Genomic DNA, 17546 nt, shown 5'->3' on the forward strand with positions numbered 1-17546 from the left:
TTCGAGCTTTTCAATTCCCATTTTCGTAAAGTGAACTATTTATGGAACATTTTTCTTTCTGGTACACTGTGCGATATGTCATGCAACAGAAACGTGTCCGCAGCCCTGGGCACGTTTTTCGACCATGTGCGGAGTGAAAAGTAAAAGTGAGTTTTAATAGAGTATTTCGTATTTTTTTTGGGCTTCTGGTGTTTTTTCGACGATTTGTTCCTTTATAAATGGAACATGAGTTGCTGTACAAATTATGGTTAAATTCGTTTGAGTATATTTATGGACGCTTTGTAGTTTGGTAAATTAATGAGATAAAATGCTAAGGCTTAATTGGTTGATTATATATTAGATATGAAAATTATACTCAGAAATAGTTTGTAAACTCAGCATTCAGATAAAGCAAGACTAAACAAAAAAAAATCATGATTATCGCATTTTACAGTGTATAAGGGTAAGAGTGTAAGATATTCTTTACATCTCTTATTGACTTAACGACCTCTAAAGTCATGCCGACCATTTCTGGCTTTCTAAACTTATTTTTACCGCTTAGCCGAATAGTCAGTCCTAAGGGGTTAGGATGGTATTTGATATCCGGTCCTGTCGTGTGGATTCGCTTGCCATTTAACACATTCTTTGTTAAGCCAAAAAGGATGTGGAGGAGGAAGACATTTTCACACTTTTTTAATGATACAAATCAGATGTTGTGAAGTAGCTAAAATAACTCCATTATATTCGAACTGCTTAACGCAAATATTCCATCGAATGTATGGGCATTAGCTTATACCTTTAAAAAAATAGAAATTGATGTCAGTACTCACAATTCTGATATTTTTCTCATCCTTAAAATGATATGACTAACATCTTTTGCAGAAGTGCTTATCTGTATAACTGGGGTTGTACTCAAGTCTGATCTATGTTCCTAGCTTGTACCCACTTTATTCTGAGTTCAGAAATTCATTTTTGATATTAAAATAAAAATAGGCCGATCCTCTTGCACGAATGGAGTTCCTGATTGTTGCGTTCTCCGATTCGTTTATGCGCTGTATTTGATTTTACCATTCCAATTGAAAATTCCCTCTGCGTGTGTATAACTTTCAGCATGTTAATAATGCAACAATCGAAATTTGAAAAAAAACCGGAAGTTCCCATAACTTTATTTACTTATATCTGTAGCGTACATAAAACCGAGTACAAACATTCTAATTCGTTCCTTAAACATCAAATAACACTCTTTACACAAATGTCCAAAGTATCGTTTTGAGTGCCGTGTGCATGTGGAGAATGTTGTGCTGAAGATCCCCATCATACGGTAATAGAAGGCTCTATCAAGATTGCATCGCAATCGATTACTGCTGAGGCGTGCAATAGTGCGACTTGCGGAGGAGAAGCAAGTAAAAACAAACAAACATTGCACATACTCAAACTGGTCTTTTTGCTGGTAATATCATTTGAACATATAGGTGCTGCTGCTGCTGCTGCACTTGCGTTGCTTGGTCCGCGTTTGTTTGTCCGCTTTCTTGCTCGTGCTAATCGGCTGTGGATGACCAAAGTGTATGGCCGTGCTTGTCTATTCCTGCTTTCTTGGGAGTCGTCTAAAGTTGTGGCGAGGGAGGGAGGCAAAGAGAGGTATGCGGCTGGTCCGTAACATGGCTGACTTGTTTTACCGAAACCTCAAGCGTCGCGGTTTGGCAAGGTGGTGGAAAATCGAAGTAGTAAAAAGAAATATGTATCGGGCGCTAGTGTTAAATTACGATTAACCAATCACGGTGGGAAGAGGACCGTACCAGCTGGTGGCGTACCTGATCATTGCGGTAAGCACGCGCATCATGAATGATCCTCGGGCGATTTTGACACGCGGAGGGGCATATTAGTGCCATTCGTTACCACCCATCGGCCGCGACCCACCTTCGCCCGTTTGTTGGTTGTACGTTTTTGGGGTGCTTTGGTCTCGAAACTGTTCATCTGGCGACATTGGGTATGTATACACAGTCCAACTCCTCCGAGATCTGAGACGACGATCAAGCTAGAAAAGCATACGAAGGGTGTGAATCGTTTCGTTTTCGAGGATGGTTGGATCTGTTTGGTTCGCGGTACGGTTGTGTGGAACAGGGTGGGACCGTGTGGTTACGCAGTCGTCAATTCCAAGCACACGCACACGGTGTACAGATCAGACATGCCGTCACAAACACATGCCTGGATACCTGCACGGAACCAAAATGACCGGTTTTGGCACCCCCGGCTTGAACCAGGGATGATGAAAAGTAGCTCACCGAGCGGTCACGACAATGTTGAACAGGCAAAACTTGAATGAAATGACGCAGGACGATAAATGCAGCTGTGTGGCGCTGGAGCTTTAGCTGGGTGGTGGAACACATGGGATCAAAGTTTTTGCAACATCTAGGCGAGACTTGTTTGCGTATGTGTGCGAGCGAGATTTTGCATTGAAATGATAAAAGGGTAGATAAAGATTTAAACACCAAGCTGATGGGAATATGTGAGAATGGATCGTGAGGTTGCGAGCCGAACGGTTTGGCGCTTGGTTTGAGCTTTCAGTCGCTGATCAAATGACTCTTAACGTTGCTTATGTCGTAAGCCTTTTTGGCACCTAATCCGAACGAAAGTGAAGACATTTGTTTGGAATGTGATATGTGGTAATTATTTGTTAGTTGTGTTGATTTGTTATTATTAGAACAGCGTTGGTGTAACCCAAAGCTGTTGTTAGTGGAGAGGATGTCTTCGGCGACGGTCTTTTACACGACAGTTTTGGTACAAAATCTCATTTGAATAAGTTCCGGCTATGTGATAAACTTAAGTATAGTAAGAGAAAGCACATGATTCCCCAAGAAAAAAAATATCATTGAAATATGAAAACCAAAAAAGAAATATTGTTGAAGTTGTCGCATTTTTCAAAATATTGGACATATTGGTCTATTTTTGTGGTCAGTACTAAATGATTTTTTTTTATTCATGTAGACCGGCCTGGCCGTATTGATATCGGAGACTACCAAATGATCATGCTTTATAATTTATGTTTTAAACCTAAACTCATACATACCCAAACATACCCAAAATTAGGCCCAGTTTTTCCTTCCCCGTGCTTTATTCTCGTCCGTAACCATACGGACATTACTCACCCTTAACGGATGTCAACGGACAGTAAGGTGATTTAAGCGACGATTCAAACGGTTGGAAACACTCTATCGCGTGTGACACCTCGCGCTCAATGAGATGGTGACGTAACTTTCACTTTCTTGGCGCGATCCGTCTGAATGTGTCTTCCTCTCGCGTACCGCATGGCAGTGTCTAGTTACCCACAGCCTACGGAACCACGCCTCTCATTGTCACTGTTCTGTGGAGGTGAGTCGCTTTTATCGAATATATTTTATTTTATCATTAACATTTTGCTTTGCGGTACAATCATAGGGATGATGATTTAAGAGCCTGCCGGCCACGTCTACATCAAATGCAGTATGTTCCATGCCCTCCGTGTGATGTCGTTCGATATTTCGTTCCATTGTATTGCCTTTCCCTGTGAAAAGATCTGCGTCTTCCGCACCTTGTTTTAGTATTATTTTTTTTTTTGTTACAGGAGGTCTTGAATGTTAAAATTTTCTCTTTCATCTTACCGTCCCTCCCCGAGTGAGATGAAAGTAGGACGGCGTCCCTGCGACGCATGGTGCGTCGCTGGTCACTCCCGGCGGATAGGAATGCGGTAGCTAATATATTCATATGGGAGTCACGCACAATAGTGTCTTCGTATAATTGTGGCAAATTTAAGCTTTGGCTGTTTTTGATGAGAAAAACCGGATTTTTGTGTATATTCGTTGTTCATTGTTTTACTACGAGTTACACATACATTGGTTGTTGTGTGTCCTGAGCTGTTGGGGAGTTTATTCTGTTTTTTTTTTGACATCAAGTGGATTCTATTTTTCAATAAGTATATCCCCAAAAGCAATAAATACTACTTTATAATTTGTTGTTCCTTTGTTTTTAATGTATCCATCTTGTTTTTATCTTTTTATTCCTGCATCCAGTGTGTCGATACAGACAAATTGTTAACCTCCTCGGGGCGGCAAGCATCATGGGGCGAGCCCCTCATGTCGTTAACGAAAAACATGAATACTACACACCAACACTGCGTTCGGATACCAATAATGTGGGTCATCAAAAGAGTTTCACTTTTTCGAATTTTGCGCGGCACTTTCTCGCGGGAACGTACAGATGGACTGGATTGACTTTTGCCGTCATGAAACAGTGATAAAATGAAGCCGACGCTTTATGCCAGGGAAACGAAAGAGAAACGATGAATGAGATTGTGGCACGAACAAACCGAGCACATGCATGAGTACATCGCCCCCGAGGCTGCTGGGAGTTTTGTAAAATTTTGCTTGAGTTAATGCCTGAGTGTCGGGGGCCACCATCGGTCGAAGACGATCTTGAGGTCGGTTCGTCTACCGTTGTCTGGTGGACGCTCTCTTTTGGAATTAGTAAAACGCGTTTTATCACGTGGGACAAGCGTTCCCGCTGTCCGGTAGGCAGGATCAGAAGTAGGTTATTAAGAGACCACACGTTCATTCGACAGTCAGGTACTTTGGGTGCTTGTGTGTGTGTGTCTACGGCCGAATACTTGAATGCCATTCCTAGGAGTGAGAGATCGTCTTTTCACCAGTGAGGGTAAGACTAGGTAGACTGCGGGCTCGCTGTTTGGTTCGGTGAGCTTTAATTTAACCTGTACGGCAATCCCTGGTGACAACTGGCCGAACAGACGGTGGTAGTGTATTTTTGGATGGGGCTCTTTCTCTTTTACGCTGTTTTGGATTATTTGTTTTCAGTTTGATTTTATGCTGATCCTTCTTTGGTGCCGCGAGAACACCGGTGAACATGTTTTTGCTTTCTGCTTCTGAAACCGGCCTTAGCAACAGCCTTGTTGTGTGAGAAAACCCTGAGCTATCCGATCGGTTTGTAACTTTTTTGGGATATTTTTAAATCACCTCCACCGTTTTCGTCTACCGGTGCGCCAATTCCATTGAGAGCAAAATCTTCGCTGTTGCGTAAAGCTGACCTTCGTTCTCCATTTACCGCAACGGGTGCGATAATGGAAAGCTCCTGAAGATTGCAGCAGTAGGTTCCAGCATTAAATTAATTCCCTCCTCGACCACTGGAGTGCTGGAAAGCTATTGGATAACACCTTACAGTTCGGAACCTTCAAAAGTGTTCGACCGGTGTATACCGGGTTGGGTTATGTTACCAAGCTCGGCTGTCAGACTCTGTTACATTATTATTAAGATAATTAAGCTCGCTCACATTATGCTCCACTTTGAAATAACTACAAGACTTTGTTGGATCTGTCTTATATTAGCCGAACTAGTGCATCTGTTGCTCATCAGCGACCTCAAATTTGGAGACCCGATTCAGGGCGAGTAACCAAGTGTCTAGTTCGCCTTCAAAGGTCTCTTCACGTAGCCTTAGCCCTGACTGTGGTGCTTCCTCGCTTTGTTGCATCTTTAATCCAGTTTCACTTTCGGTACCATATCGTCAGTGCGCCAACAGATCGGTGTGATGGTTCCAATCCCTGACCGTTAGGAAGGCTGTCCACGTGTTCCACGAATGGGTCCGAACATCCGAAACCTTCACCAGCGCTCAAGGAGGACATGGCTCGTCGTGACCCTAGCGAAGGATCGACACATATTTCGTAACGACTTGATCTTCCATCTGTGACACATCTACACCAATCGCAGCAAGATCGAACGCATGTTTCTTAATCAGTTCGAAGATGGAACGAAATGATCAAAATGCGATAAAGGCAAAGCTTATTCTTCAGCGGCATGCAAATTTCTTCCCACAAAGACATTGACCCTCTTTCCCGTTAAAGGTAACCGGTTGGTCAAAGAAAAATGCTGAAAATATGTTGAAAAATATTCAACACCTCAAAAAACGAAAAAAAAAGCTCTCTGACCCGTTAGTAGGACTGCAAGCGAAAGAGCGAAGAAACAACCAAAAAGGTTGGAATTCATGTTACTGGTTAATAAAAATTCAAACGATTCTTCACAATATTGCTACGTTGCGACATCCAGCCTTCGTCTCGGTGTCATTGATATTTCAGTCAAGCTGAAAAGAGGGAGTTGTACCGTTGATGGTCGAAAGCGTTTCCTACGACCAAGCGTACCGAGAGTTAGTTATGGGAAAATATTAGTCAATATTCAACGAACCTGCTACATCCGTTTGCACAAACGATTGACAACATGAGAAGCATGATAAATGACGCTTAAATTAGTAAATACTTTCGAACACCTGCAATATCCTCGAAGGGTTCTCCAAAGATGAAGACAAATGAACTACCTAATCCTTATTAAAAAAACAGAAGTTCCTCCGTACGCTTCTAATGCGATTTAGCGAGAGAAGATGCTAAATGTTCGGACGAACTGGTTGTCTGGTCTGGTGGACGTAATGTCAAAGTCTACAGTACAACGCCCTCCACAGTAGGCAATCTTGATGGAAGGTCATGATCATGCTTGTGGAGATGATGCTTTTAGCACATTAGAGTACAACCAGTGGCAACCATATTCATTCATGTAAGGAAAGTTATCAGTCAGGTTTGATATATCCGTAAAATAGCAAAAAAAAAGTACGCGGAAAGACAAACGAATGTCAAGTAGAGTCACCAAAGTGTATAATGAAAGTATGCTAGACGATCGGTCAACTAGGACATTCAGTAGGGAGAGCACACCCAATGCCGAATAAACATTAAGCATCGTTGTCCGTACTACCTTCCGGACGGGTGTGTCAAATTGATCGTGCTCAGTACATCCACACGGGCAGTTTGCCTTTGCATGGACCGTGCCGAAATTGGACGTTCGAGGATGATGGAAGAACAGCGGGTGATGCAATCGTCACCAAACTGTGGGTCCAAGAAGCAGGAAGCAACACGACGACCGTGTCCATTAGTATTCCTTTAGTTTTCTGCGAACGGGGTAGTCGCGAAGACGTGATCGTACCATTTATTTACCTTTTGTGGAAGGAAGGTGTTTCAAACGTGTGTACGTCACCCCCTAAGTGTAAAGAGCGAATGAATGAAAAGAAAACTAAAGCCGTCTAACGCACGATCGTGCGGTTCCGGATAGATAATGGTGAATCGGCGAACCAGTGAATCTACGTGAGAATTAGGAGGTTCTTTTTTATTTGAAGTATATTTTTTCGGTGTCTTCATTAAAACATGTGCACCAATCTTCCTGGTACACTGTGCTTCTTGTGCGAGTTGATCTGTTATATTCTTATAGTTAGTCACCTTTACTATGCGGTTTTGGATATTGATAAGTCATTCAAAAACTGTCGACAGTATATTTTTAAATACCTAGTTCAAATAAGCATATATAATGAACTTCGTTCGTCTATTTCAAACATTCTTAAGCCACATCAATAGATCTGTCAAAGTTAAAACAACACCGCACTGGGACAAACGGAACAACCTAGTTTTTGGTCGGACTATTGAACCACAGAAGTGTAAATATAAACAGCTGTAACTTTTTCTCCTTAGTTTGTTTGGCTGTACGAGTTTACTTGGTCTCTTCATGTCTCTCTGTCTCTCTCTCTCTGTTTAAACAAATCTTTTCACAAGTATGGTGTTTAACCACTGTCTAGCCAACATAGTTATGTTGTCGCTCTTCGTTTCGTTGTAAGATTGTTGTCTTAATTATTTTATGCTAGACACCAGACAACATTGCGTTCGATCTAGACATAAGTTTGCCGAACGCTTGACAGTATGTTAATGTCTGTTGTACAATCATGTCCTGTTATGTGGATCAAACTATTAAATTACTTTAACATTTCATGAGAAGTGACAAACAATTCGCGGGAAAATTACAAATCTTTAATATGTTTTACCGTTGTAGTAATAATCTTTTGTCTTTGCACAGCTGTGTGCCTCATCCGTATAGGGAGGAATTGAAACGCAAAGTATCGTTGCCAAAAAAGCAGTACTTTTCTTGCATAAACAAACACGGTTCCGGATTGCGCCCGCACATAAACAACTTTGATGGCGATTCTAAACGGAAACGGGTGCAATGTTGCGTGGAAATCGCTTTTCACCTTCCCAATCAAGTGGGGTGCAAGTTCGAGGTGAAAGCGCTTACTAAACAACTCGGTCGAAGGAAAAACAAGAAATTGTACCAAGAATGTAGGCGTGTGGCAACAACGATTCTATTTTGGTAACATTTAACCGATATTCAATTGCGGGAGTGATTGATATGAGCAAAATTATACATACACACACATGCGCTCGTTTTCCATTTACTTGCATGGGAAATCGACATGATCACGCCCCTACCCGTTGATCGGGGATAATCTTGACTTTTAGGTACAAAAAGAAAAATTATTCATATTTACGTCAGCGTTGATTGCGTGCTGACTAATTGGAAACTATGACGAACCGTGTTGCTCGGCAATTAGGCACTCTAGTTTGAACTCATTATCGAATTACGTCGATGCAAAAATCTTCACCGATTTGGTGCTCACCTAGCCCCCGTCGAAGTGTGAGATGAAGTTAAGCGCAGTTGCGCTGAATTGTTCGTGTGGCACTGCAGAAGAGAGAAGTGCAAATCACAATTCAACGGTGCTATTCGCGCGGATGTAGACATTTTCCAGCCGTGTGCTGTTTATAGCACCTGTAACTTATGACGCGATAAAGCGTAAATAGCACTTTAAGAATGGAATTGGTTCATTGTGTTGTGGCACATATCATATGAATCAGTGTTTTTAGCTTTCTTTTTTTTGTGTGTATTACAATCAATTCCACCCATTCAAACTTCGGAATGGGATTGTTTGTTTTGGTATCAATTCGGTTCACCATATGGTTTAAGTTTTGATTATTACTTGCCGCAAAACGTAAAGGGCGGTTGTTTGGCAACTGCTAATACGATCGGGTCATGAACTCGTAAACATGATTAATTTTACTGCTAGCTTGACGTTCAATTTCTATATTGCTTCGAATTATTTCGATAGAAATGTAAAGGAATGTAAGTTTTCCCTGCTCAGCTCTTAGTAGCAAACATATCTTTGTACTAATTTCAGCACCACATTTTGTTTATACATTTAACAGCTACTAATGAACGGTAGTGTCGTGTTTCACTTTTTGAATAACTTAGATAACAATACGAAACCGATACAATCGCAACTTCCGCCAAATTTAAACATTAGACTCTAATCTTCAAGAAATTTAAGAATTAATTGTAATGCTTCAGATAGAATACTAATAGATAGAATACTTCTAACGTTTAATACTATTCGAACATCTTCTGTGCAACACCAACACGGATCAAGATTTGTTCACTTCTTTTAATTAATGTTCGTAGTTTGGTCCTTAATTCGGAACTCATCTAGAGTTCGGAGTTAATGTCGACACCAAAGATTTTCGTAGTCCGCGATTAATCCGGACTTCACAATTCGAAAAAAAAACATTAAAATATTCGGAATACTTGAAAATGGACCTATGTACATGCCTTTTGGAACTGCTGTATTATTAGAGAAAATTGACTTCAGTAGGTACTTCAGACCTTCTTTATGTTAATCTGTGAAATTTACTTTAAGGTATTGGTACATGGGCCGCAAACTTCATGCGCAAACTCAAATTATTGAAAAGTTTACGTCAAAAAGATTTCGGTTCGTTTAGCCGCGTGAATTTCACATGAACGCCCGAAATTTTATGTTGGCGCAAACTTACTGTCGTTTCTTTGCATAAACATTGTGCCGAACGTATTAAAGGCAGTTTAGGTAATTTGGTAATCGAAAAATTTGAGTTTTTCGATTGAATAAAACTACAATGGAGATTATATAGTAGTTTTCCTTAAAAATATGAACATTATTGAACATAAATGTAATGTCGTTTTTTCCGGGAGTTTTCAACCCAATGTCAAAATGTTTGCGGTTGACGATTTCAGCTCGACGAGCTAAAATTCTTTTTGACGTAAAGTTTGCAGCTTCCTCTATTTTCAACCGCAAACTTTTTGACTTCACGGGCCATGTACCAACGCCTTTACAGTGATCTTTCTTCTTTTTTTTCTTCAATTTAAGCAAGGAATTCTAACTTGCATCAATCCGTGTAATGAACCATATATGTATGAACCATATAAACATAAACTGTCTATGACAGCGTTATATCCTCTACGATCGCGTTGATCGCAAGTATTGGTGAGGAGAATCGGAGATGAATTGATGCCAAACTTCCGCAACAGGTATCATGTGTGAGCACTTCAACAAATATTGGTCCAATCGCAGCGCGAAGGTTGCAAGACCACCGTGACACCAACGTAGCCAGATAGCCGCGTCTGCCAGACCATTTATTTAAAAGATGAGTTAAACACACTCATCGCCTACCTTCGATGTACGATTGTTGGCGTTACACGGATGCGTGCGTACGTTCGTGCTTGTAGTGGCCTTGTGCATAGCGTTCCAACAGTTGATTGAGACCGTATTCATCAATGAATGTACTATGCGCTGTTATCTAATGTGGTAGCAAGCCTCAGAAAGATCATCTACAGGAACGATTTCTTCATTTTTTTCAAAACAGTTTCATTATCATCTACCTCGTTCTTACTCTTTAGAGAATAAATTAGGATTTAGTTTATTTCTTGAAACGTTGATTTTGATCATGTGTTTTGGTCAATGTCGATCAACCTGTAAACCAATTTTAGTTTACTTAATTATATCGCAAGCTTATAGTTAAAACTAACTCTTTAGTTCACGTTTTTCTTCTTAATAAAAAGATGTCTCTCTAGTGCTTAATATAAGTAAACTTACTTTGAATACCAGATATTCCACCGCATCGGTTTGGTTGTGTATTGCAACAAACAAAGAAGAATGAACATTATTTCAACGTTTCCATATCTGTGATCGCTTACAAATGTCCACCCAATACTAAAAATACTTTGTTTCATTTATTTTCAGGCATGTTGTTCCTCTTCCAATAACATCCGTCGCCGATAAGCGTACCGGAGAAAACAGAACACGCCGTTTACCAGACAATAGAAATCATCAACAGCCCGCTCCCATATTCAACGCGGCATAAAACCTGACCTGTGCAGCATTTTCCCCACGTGAAGACCGCTGCTGTAAAGCGCATCGGAAACGTAAAGAATAGAAGGACTGTCCTGTGTCGGGGCAGCGAGCAAAATCTGTGAACCGTTGTTGACGTCACCGCGATAGCATCTACCGACCGAAAGGCAGAAAGGCTGAAGATATTGCGACCGCAGGCTCAGTCTCATCGGAACCGTGCTGCGGTGAAGAAGTGTGTGCCACGTTTGTCTCCGTCGCCGGTTTTTTCGTTGTCTGTGTTGGTGGGGGTTTCGTGTTGTCCGCGTTTGCTTCGCACAGTTCAGCCCGTTTCACGCACGCACTTACGCATGCTCGTTCGCATACAACGTGACATATTCGGTGCTCGCGACTCTCAGTATCGCACTCTCAGTGAGACCTGTGGCCCTCGGCACGGTTGCCTGTGTTTGCTCTCTTTCGTATGCCCGGATGTGAACCTTCCGTGCGGACAACCGAATTACGACCGAAACTGTGCCCAAGTGGGGATGATCCGTGGCTGCTGCAGCCGCCCAAGCATCATCGTGCCATCCGCCGCGTGGTGATAGTTGAGCGGGCAGGAAAGCGAAGAGCGTAGGAAAACCGAAGTAGAAAGCCAAATAGTAACAAAGAGTGTCTTGCGCGAGTTTTTCCATTTCCGGTTCAAAGCTCAATACAATCCTAGTGCTTCGCATGCTGGTGGGGGCTAGTACGCTGGAGTCCAAAGTCCAATGCGCCATGCAGATGATTTTCTAATTTTATACCGCTTTTTCGAGAGGACCTGTTCGCGTTCGCAGCCAACGGGTTTTATTTTTCATTTTGATAGTGCGTGGATGTGCGTGAATGAATGTTGGTAGTAGTTAGGCGTAGTGTGCATCGGGTGCGATCATCAGCCACCAATCCGTTCGTCCTGTGCGTGTGGCAGCACTTATGTGCTGTGCAGTGTTGAAAATTTAAGACAAAGGTCAAAGCCACGACCCTTTGGCACGTGTGTGTGTATCGTGCCGCACGGTACCGAACCTCGTACGACAGACTTGACAGCATCCGCCGCAACCATGCGTCTGGGACGTTTGTTTCGTGCGCACGGCGAATTCTGCGCTTCCCACCCGTGGGAGGTGATCATCGGGCTGGTCTCTCTGACCGCCTGCGTCCTCTCGATCGATAAGAACAATAACGTTGCACAAACGGCAGATGATCCCGAGCAGTTGCGTTCGTGCACTAGCTGGCGCTATGGACAGCGTACGGTCGATGGAGGGATGTGCGAGGAACCTACTCGAAACATCATCGACATCATTCTAATGATGCTGGTGCGCTGCACGGCCATTTTATATATTTACTATCACTTCTGTCATCTGCAGAAGCTAGGATCGAAGTATATACTAGGTGAGTAACATTGTATTTCCCTGTCTAGTTTTATTATTTTTCTCTCCTCTTTTATATTTTCTATTTCAAAATCTGTTTGGAGCTGTCATCTAAAGCTTGGACATTGGACGATTCGTGCTAAGAAATCAAAACTGAAAACCGTCTCTTTAATATGCTCGTTTTAAAGGAAAGACCGGCATTAGCGTGACCATAAACTGTCAAACGGTTATAGACCTTCTCCAGATTTGGTGTGCCCTTTTGATCAATTTGCCACCGTACCTTGAAAACCGTCCGATCTTACGCCCTGTTTGATGAATTGAAGTTTTCTCTTTTCTAATCGCGTAGATTGCATACACACGGCACCGTCATTGACCTTCTTCAGCCGACGTTTCACTCAGATGCATTTTCTCCAACTTTGAATTTGTTTAATTTCCATGAAGCTTAAATTGGGATGATATATCAACAGTCCATCAGGTCTGCCTCCATCGTTGTTTCCAAGCCACATTGGATCGATACACCCCGGTACGAAAGTCCGTGTGTGTGTGTGTGTGTGCATGAGCTGGCGCGAAGGTTCGTTCGAACCGCGCGAGGCAATTTCCGTTGGTAAACGCGATAAAATGAGACAGCGAAGAATCGGGGCGAGATTGTAAGAGTGTGGTATCATTTGCTTATGCTGTTAGATGGTATTTAGCACCCGTGTGTGGGGTGTTTGCAAAACCCATGGTTAGCTTCTTCGCTGCCAGTGTGTGTACCGCGGCTTGCAAGTGGCCCGTGCAATCTAGCGAACGCGCCACGATCGCCACGATTTTATGGTCAACTGTGGAAATTGGACTGTACGGCCGTACCCCGTTGAAAAACTTTCGCGGCCACCGAAACTGGCGTTAAACGATCAAACCTGATTTGTTGTCTGGTAAAAAAAAAGGGCAAGGTTCCGTTGGTCGAAGCGGATAGAGATTTTTGTTTTTTTTTTTTGGGAAAATCCCACGGAAACCTCATGAAAATTATGATAATAAAGTAAATTCAAAACATTACAATCAGCTTCATGTGTTCTGTTGGGTCTTGATACAGCTATTGCAGTTTTAAAACATATCAATGTTTTGCTATATCCCGCCATTAAATAATGTGGGGAAATTTATTGATAAGGAATTACGAATCAACAAAGTTTGCTAATTTATTTAATAAAGCCAATTATGAATATTTTATAGTGAGTACACATTACTTCAGATTACAATTTTTCCACTCGCATGAACCGGTGGATGGTAAATTATTCAATATGCTTGACCATACGCCCCATGCCTGCTCAATCGGTCATGCCGTTTTGAACGTACAAAAAGTTCATCGCGGACAAGAGTACATCCCAAGCGTGCGACACTGCCTAAATGTGCGCATAAAAAGGCGATAATTTGCGCATCTCCGTAAAACAAATCACCATACTTGCTGCCGACAGTCCACCGTCCGGTAGTGGACGAGTCGTGCGAGTTCTAGTAGCAACACTTGAAGATGCTCTCAGCAAAACCCATCCAAGTATCCGATCAAGGTTATCGCCACGGTTCCGTTTGTGCGAATCTTCGCTTTCCTAACCGAGCTTGCCCGGCGAGGAATGTAACCAACCTACCGGTGGGGCGTTCCGTTTGCATATGGTGTGACATACCGAATGGCGTTTCGATGCTCTTCCGATCCGGGGTTTTTGTACGGAACACCCCATTCGCCCGGTGCTGTGTACCACATTGGGAAGGAAGTCAAGGGTAGCCACATCGTAGGGCCACACACAGTAGTGAGTTTGCGAACGCTATTAGTAACGCTAGCAGTCGCTTCATAAGCTACCCTGCTACGTGTCCGCAGCCTTCCAATCAAGTGATCAAGTTCATGTCATGCTCGGCAGGTAACGTTGGCGCAGGAAGAAGTTCCACTATCCCTTATGTTATGTTCGTCGTCATCAAAAGGCAAAAATTACCGTGACGATAGAGGTGACGGTGCGAACTGATGATCTCCCACCCTGCACTGGCTGCGGCGGCAGTGCACGACCTTCATGAGCGAGCGACCTCTTGATGCAACCAGTTAACTGCAGCACGGTCGAAAGCACTACTCGATCATGGACGATCATGCACTTCGTTCTGCAAAGAACGTGTACAAACAGCGGCAGGTGGTACGTGCCACACCCGCTTCGATATGCATATGCAGGATCCGATGTGATCAGGTGCGATTGGATAGAAGATCAGAACATCAGAAAAAAAAGTTGTTACTGCTGCTATTAAAAGCAACTATAAGATCATGGACATTTAACAAAGTAATAAGAATGGTGACTATTTCCCCGATACATCATCGCCGAAAGTGATAATACTTACATCCGTAACGTGTGTTTGGGAGTACTGTTTATCTTTGGGTCGTATCGTCGCTTGGGGCCTCATTGTGCGTCGACACAAAGAGCATTTTGTTGCACCACAGCATCGCCATTAATATGCCGTTTGCGTAAGCATAAAATATTGCATTCTCGTGCAGCACTTACTCATAACCTGCACAACCGGTGGGAGGGAACGTATGCATGGTGTAACTACGGTTCAAGGACAACCGTATCCTTTCAAGTAATCGTCATGAGGGGCTCATCATGCGTTTAAAATCTGCAGCAATTCTTCGCCTGTTCATGATTACAGAAGAACAAACCTGTTCCATCTTTCCTGCATTCTTGATGATCGGATTTTCCAACAATTTTTATTTTATTTTCTCTCGCTCTCTTAGAAAGGTACAGGTCTGGTACAGATTTCCCTGCCAATGACGTCAAACTCGCACGACAGAGGTATTTTAATCGCAGGTCAATGATATTGGTTTTGCTCTGGGCTGATGGGAGATTCTTGATGGGAGAAGAATGTCAGGTGTGTTGCTGACGATCATGTTGCTTTCTTTTTACTGCTTGTGTTGTGTTGTCAAGCGTAATTTATAATTGCAGTCTTTTCTTATTTTAATGCTTGTCCCGGTGTAAATGATAGCCACGGTACAGGAAGGTGTGCATAAATGTGGCTCGTTGTTCTGGATTTTCCTGCTGGGAATTCCTTCCAGTACTGCTTTATTCTTGGATTTCCATGCGGCATCCATCACATGATCACACAGCTATGTTTCGTTGGCGTGTGAACCAAAAAAAAAAAGATCTTCGGAAGAAGAATGGTTTAAAAATTATCACGTCTCTGCGAAGATGTTCTGGACAGTGGTGTTGTTTGTTTCGGATAAAATGTCGCTCTAAAATTTAAATATACTGTACGAACACTGGGCTAGATCTGTATGTGTTAAATGACGCAAATGGAATGCAAAGTTTTCGCATAATTTGCATAGTTTTATGCCTTTATTGATCGCGGGCAAAACGCAAATTGGCATAACGTCTTCTGTTACTCGGCTTCCTTTAGGGTTTTTTGTGTTTGTGCCATTTTTTTCTTATTCTTATAAAACCAAACAACCAACCACGAATTCTGAGATTGGCTTCAACCAACAGTTCCTTACGTACACAAAAGCTGTTTGTACCTATGATTTTTTTTTGTCGAAATGATATGATATAAAATTAAATATTTTTTTTCCTAGGCAAAGGTATAAAAACAAAACCCATCCATAACGGTGCTGGAACGACATGACGCATATGCTGGCCACTTTACATAATTCATAGCATAACTAAATTTCTTCGCCAACCTCGCCAGCACGCACGTGGCGAAGGAAGAAATTCAAGCATTTAAGTACATTACATCAATACTCCTACCAAATTGGCTGTATACCTGGTGTAGGTAGGGTGGGTGGCATGGTGTGGTACATGATTGATTGTTCGACTGCTTCAAACTTGTGTTCCTTGAAGGGGCTTTTCACGATAATTCCCACTGTACAAGAATCGTTCGAAATATAGCACGAAATGCACAAAAACCAACAAACCCTAAATTGTGCCATTCACTTTCCGTCCTATGTCTTTGTCTTTTGCTTACCGGTTTTGCTGTTCGCCCTGTTGCGATTGGAAGTATGCTAAAATGTGCCTAGCCTCACTATATAGAGATATATGCCCAATCGGTTTTATTCAAACAGCGGCATCGAAACGTTTCGTCGCTTCTTCAGCTCGAGTGCTCCGATACGTTTCGCAACTGTTTCACCGCATGACGTCACTAATGACACTAACGTTTACCTTTCTTTGGACTCCTGAACCCGTATGAAAACACATCTTGCGAGATGAAAAGCAATGAGCGAATCCTACCAGACCCACGGAACAGGTGCGCGCTTGCAACAAAGGGGGTTAAAGTATCCAATTTTAATTGCTCCACGATTTGCTCGATTGATATGTGCTCGTATTGCTTATGTCATATTGTTGCCTTCCTCCCACTCCCCCCCTAACGTTGTGTGATGGTGGCCATAAAAAAGTGAAATCTAACACTTCAAAAAAAAAAAGATCCATTTAATAGTTCGGATGGATGAGGAATAAAATGGTCACCATATTGAGAAGCTCGTAAAGTGATGATGCGTGAATTACAGGCGCGCTTCGCGTCGACTGTATCGTTTAAGTCGTCCGTTGCGTTGGTCATGAAATGCGGGCCAACGGCTTACAATCGCGTTACAAACAGTGAAATGTTTCGTCTCGCTTCAAGGAAGTGGAAAAACTGAACATCATGTAAGAACACCAGTGGTTTCGTCTAGACGATCAATATTGTTAATTTATTCGAATAAGGCGATTACTGTGTGCCGTGTTCTATTCTCCGACGACTGTTTTGCATAGTCTGGGTCTGTCCTATTACATAATTTTGTATTAAATTTCACCAAGAATATAACATATTAGTGTTCGCGATCGGAATACCAATGAAAGAAGACATGATAATTGATTTATTCGACTTCGATAGAATATCATAAAATCAGTCAGATTTCTTTCGAACCAGTTGCTGTATCTCTTCAACACTTAACAAGCAAACAGAGAAAGGCAGCATTTGGTGACGTTAAATAAACCGGTTTAGTTTTGGTGATTCTTTAAATTATGCTACCCTGCTATATTTGACGTCACTCTCTGCTTTACTGAAAGAGTTTATGGTGGTATTTTTATGGTATCAAAAGCTGAACTTTAGCATTTCCATACATGTAGATCGGAGAAGACGATCGAAGACGACGATGTTGTGTGTACAAAA

The 17546-nt window shown here is 42.2% G+C and overlaps 1 protein-coding gene across 1 annotated transcript in view; it reads left to right on the forward strand.

Moving 5' to 3' along the window:
• LOC125765774 (3-hydroxy-3-methylglutaryl-coenzyme A reductase) overlaps window positions 1-17546 on the forward strand; it is a 34020-nt gene that overhangs the window by 4056 nt on the left and 12418 nt on the right. The window contains exon 2 of the mRNA XM_049431237.1: window positions 10930-12432. Coding sequence (XP_049287194.1) covers window positions 12105-12432 — 328 coding nt within the window. The 5' untranslated portion in view covers window positions 10930-12104. The remainder of the gene's footprint in view (window positions 1-10929; window positions 12433-17546) is intronic.

This window comes from Anopheles funestus, chromosome 2RL (assembly GCF_943734845.2).
Source record: "Anopheles funestus chromosome 2RL, idAnoFuneDA-416_04, whole genome shotgun sequence".
Lineage (NCBI taxonomy): Eukaryota > Metazoa > Arthropoda > Insecta > Diptera > Culicidae > Anopheles > Anopheles funestus.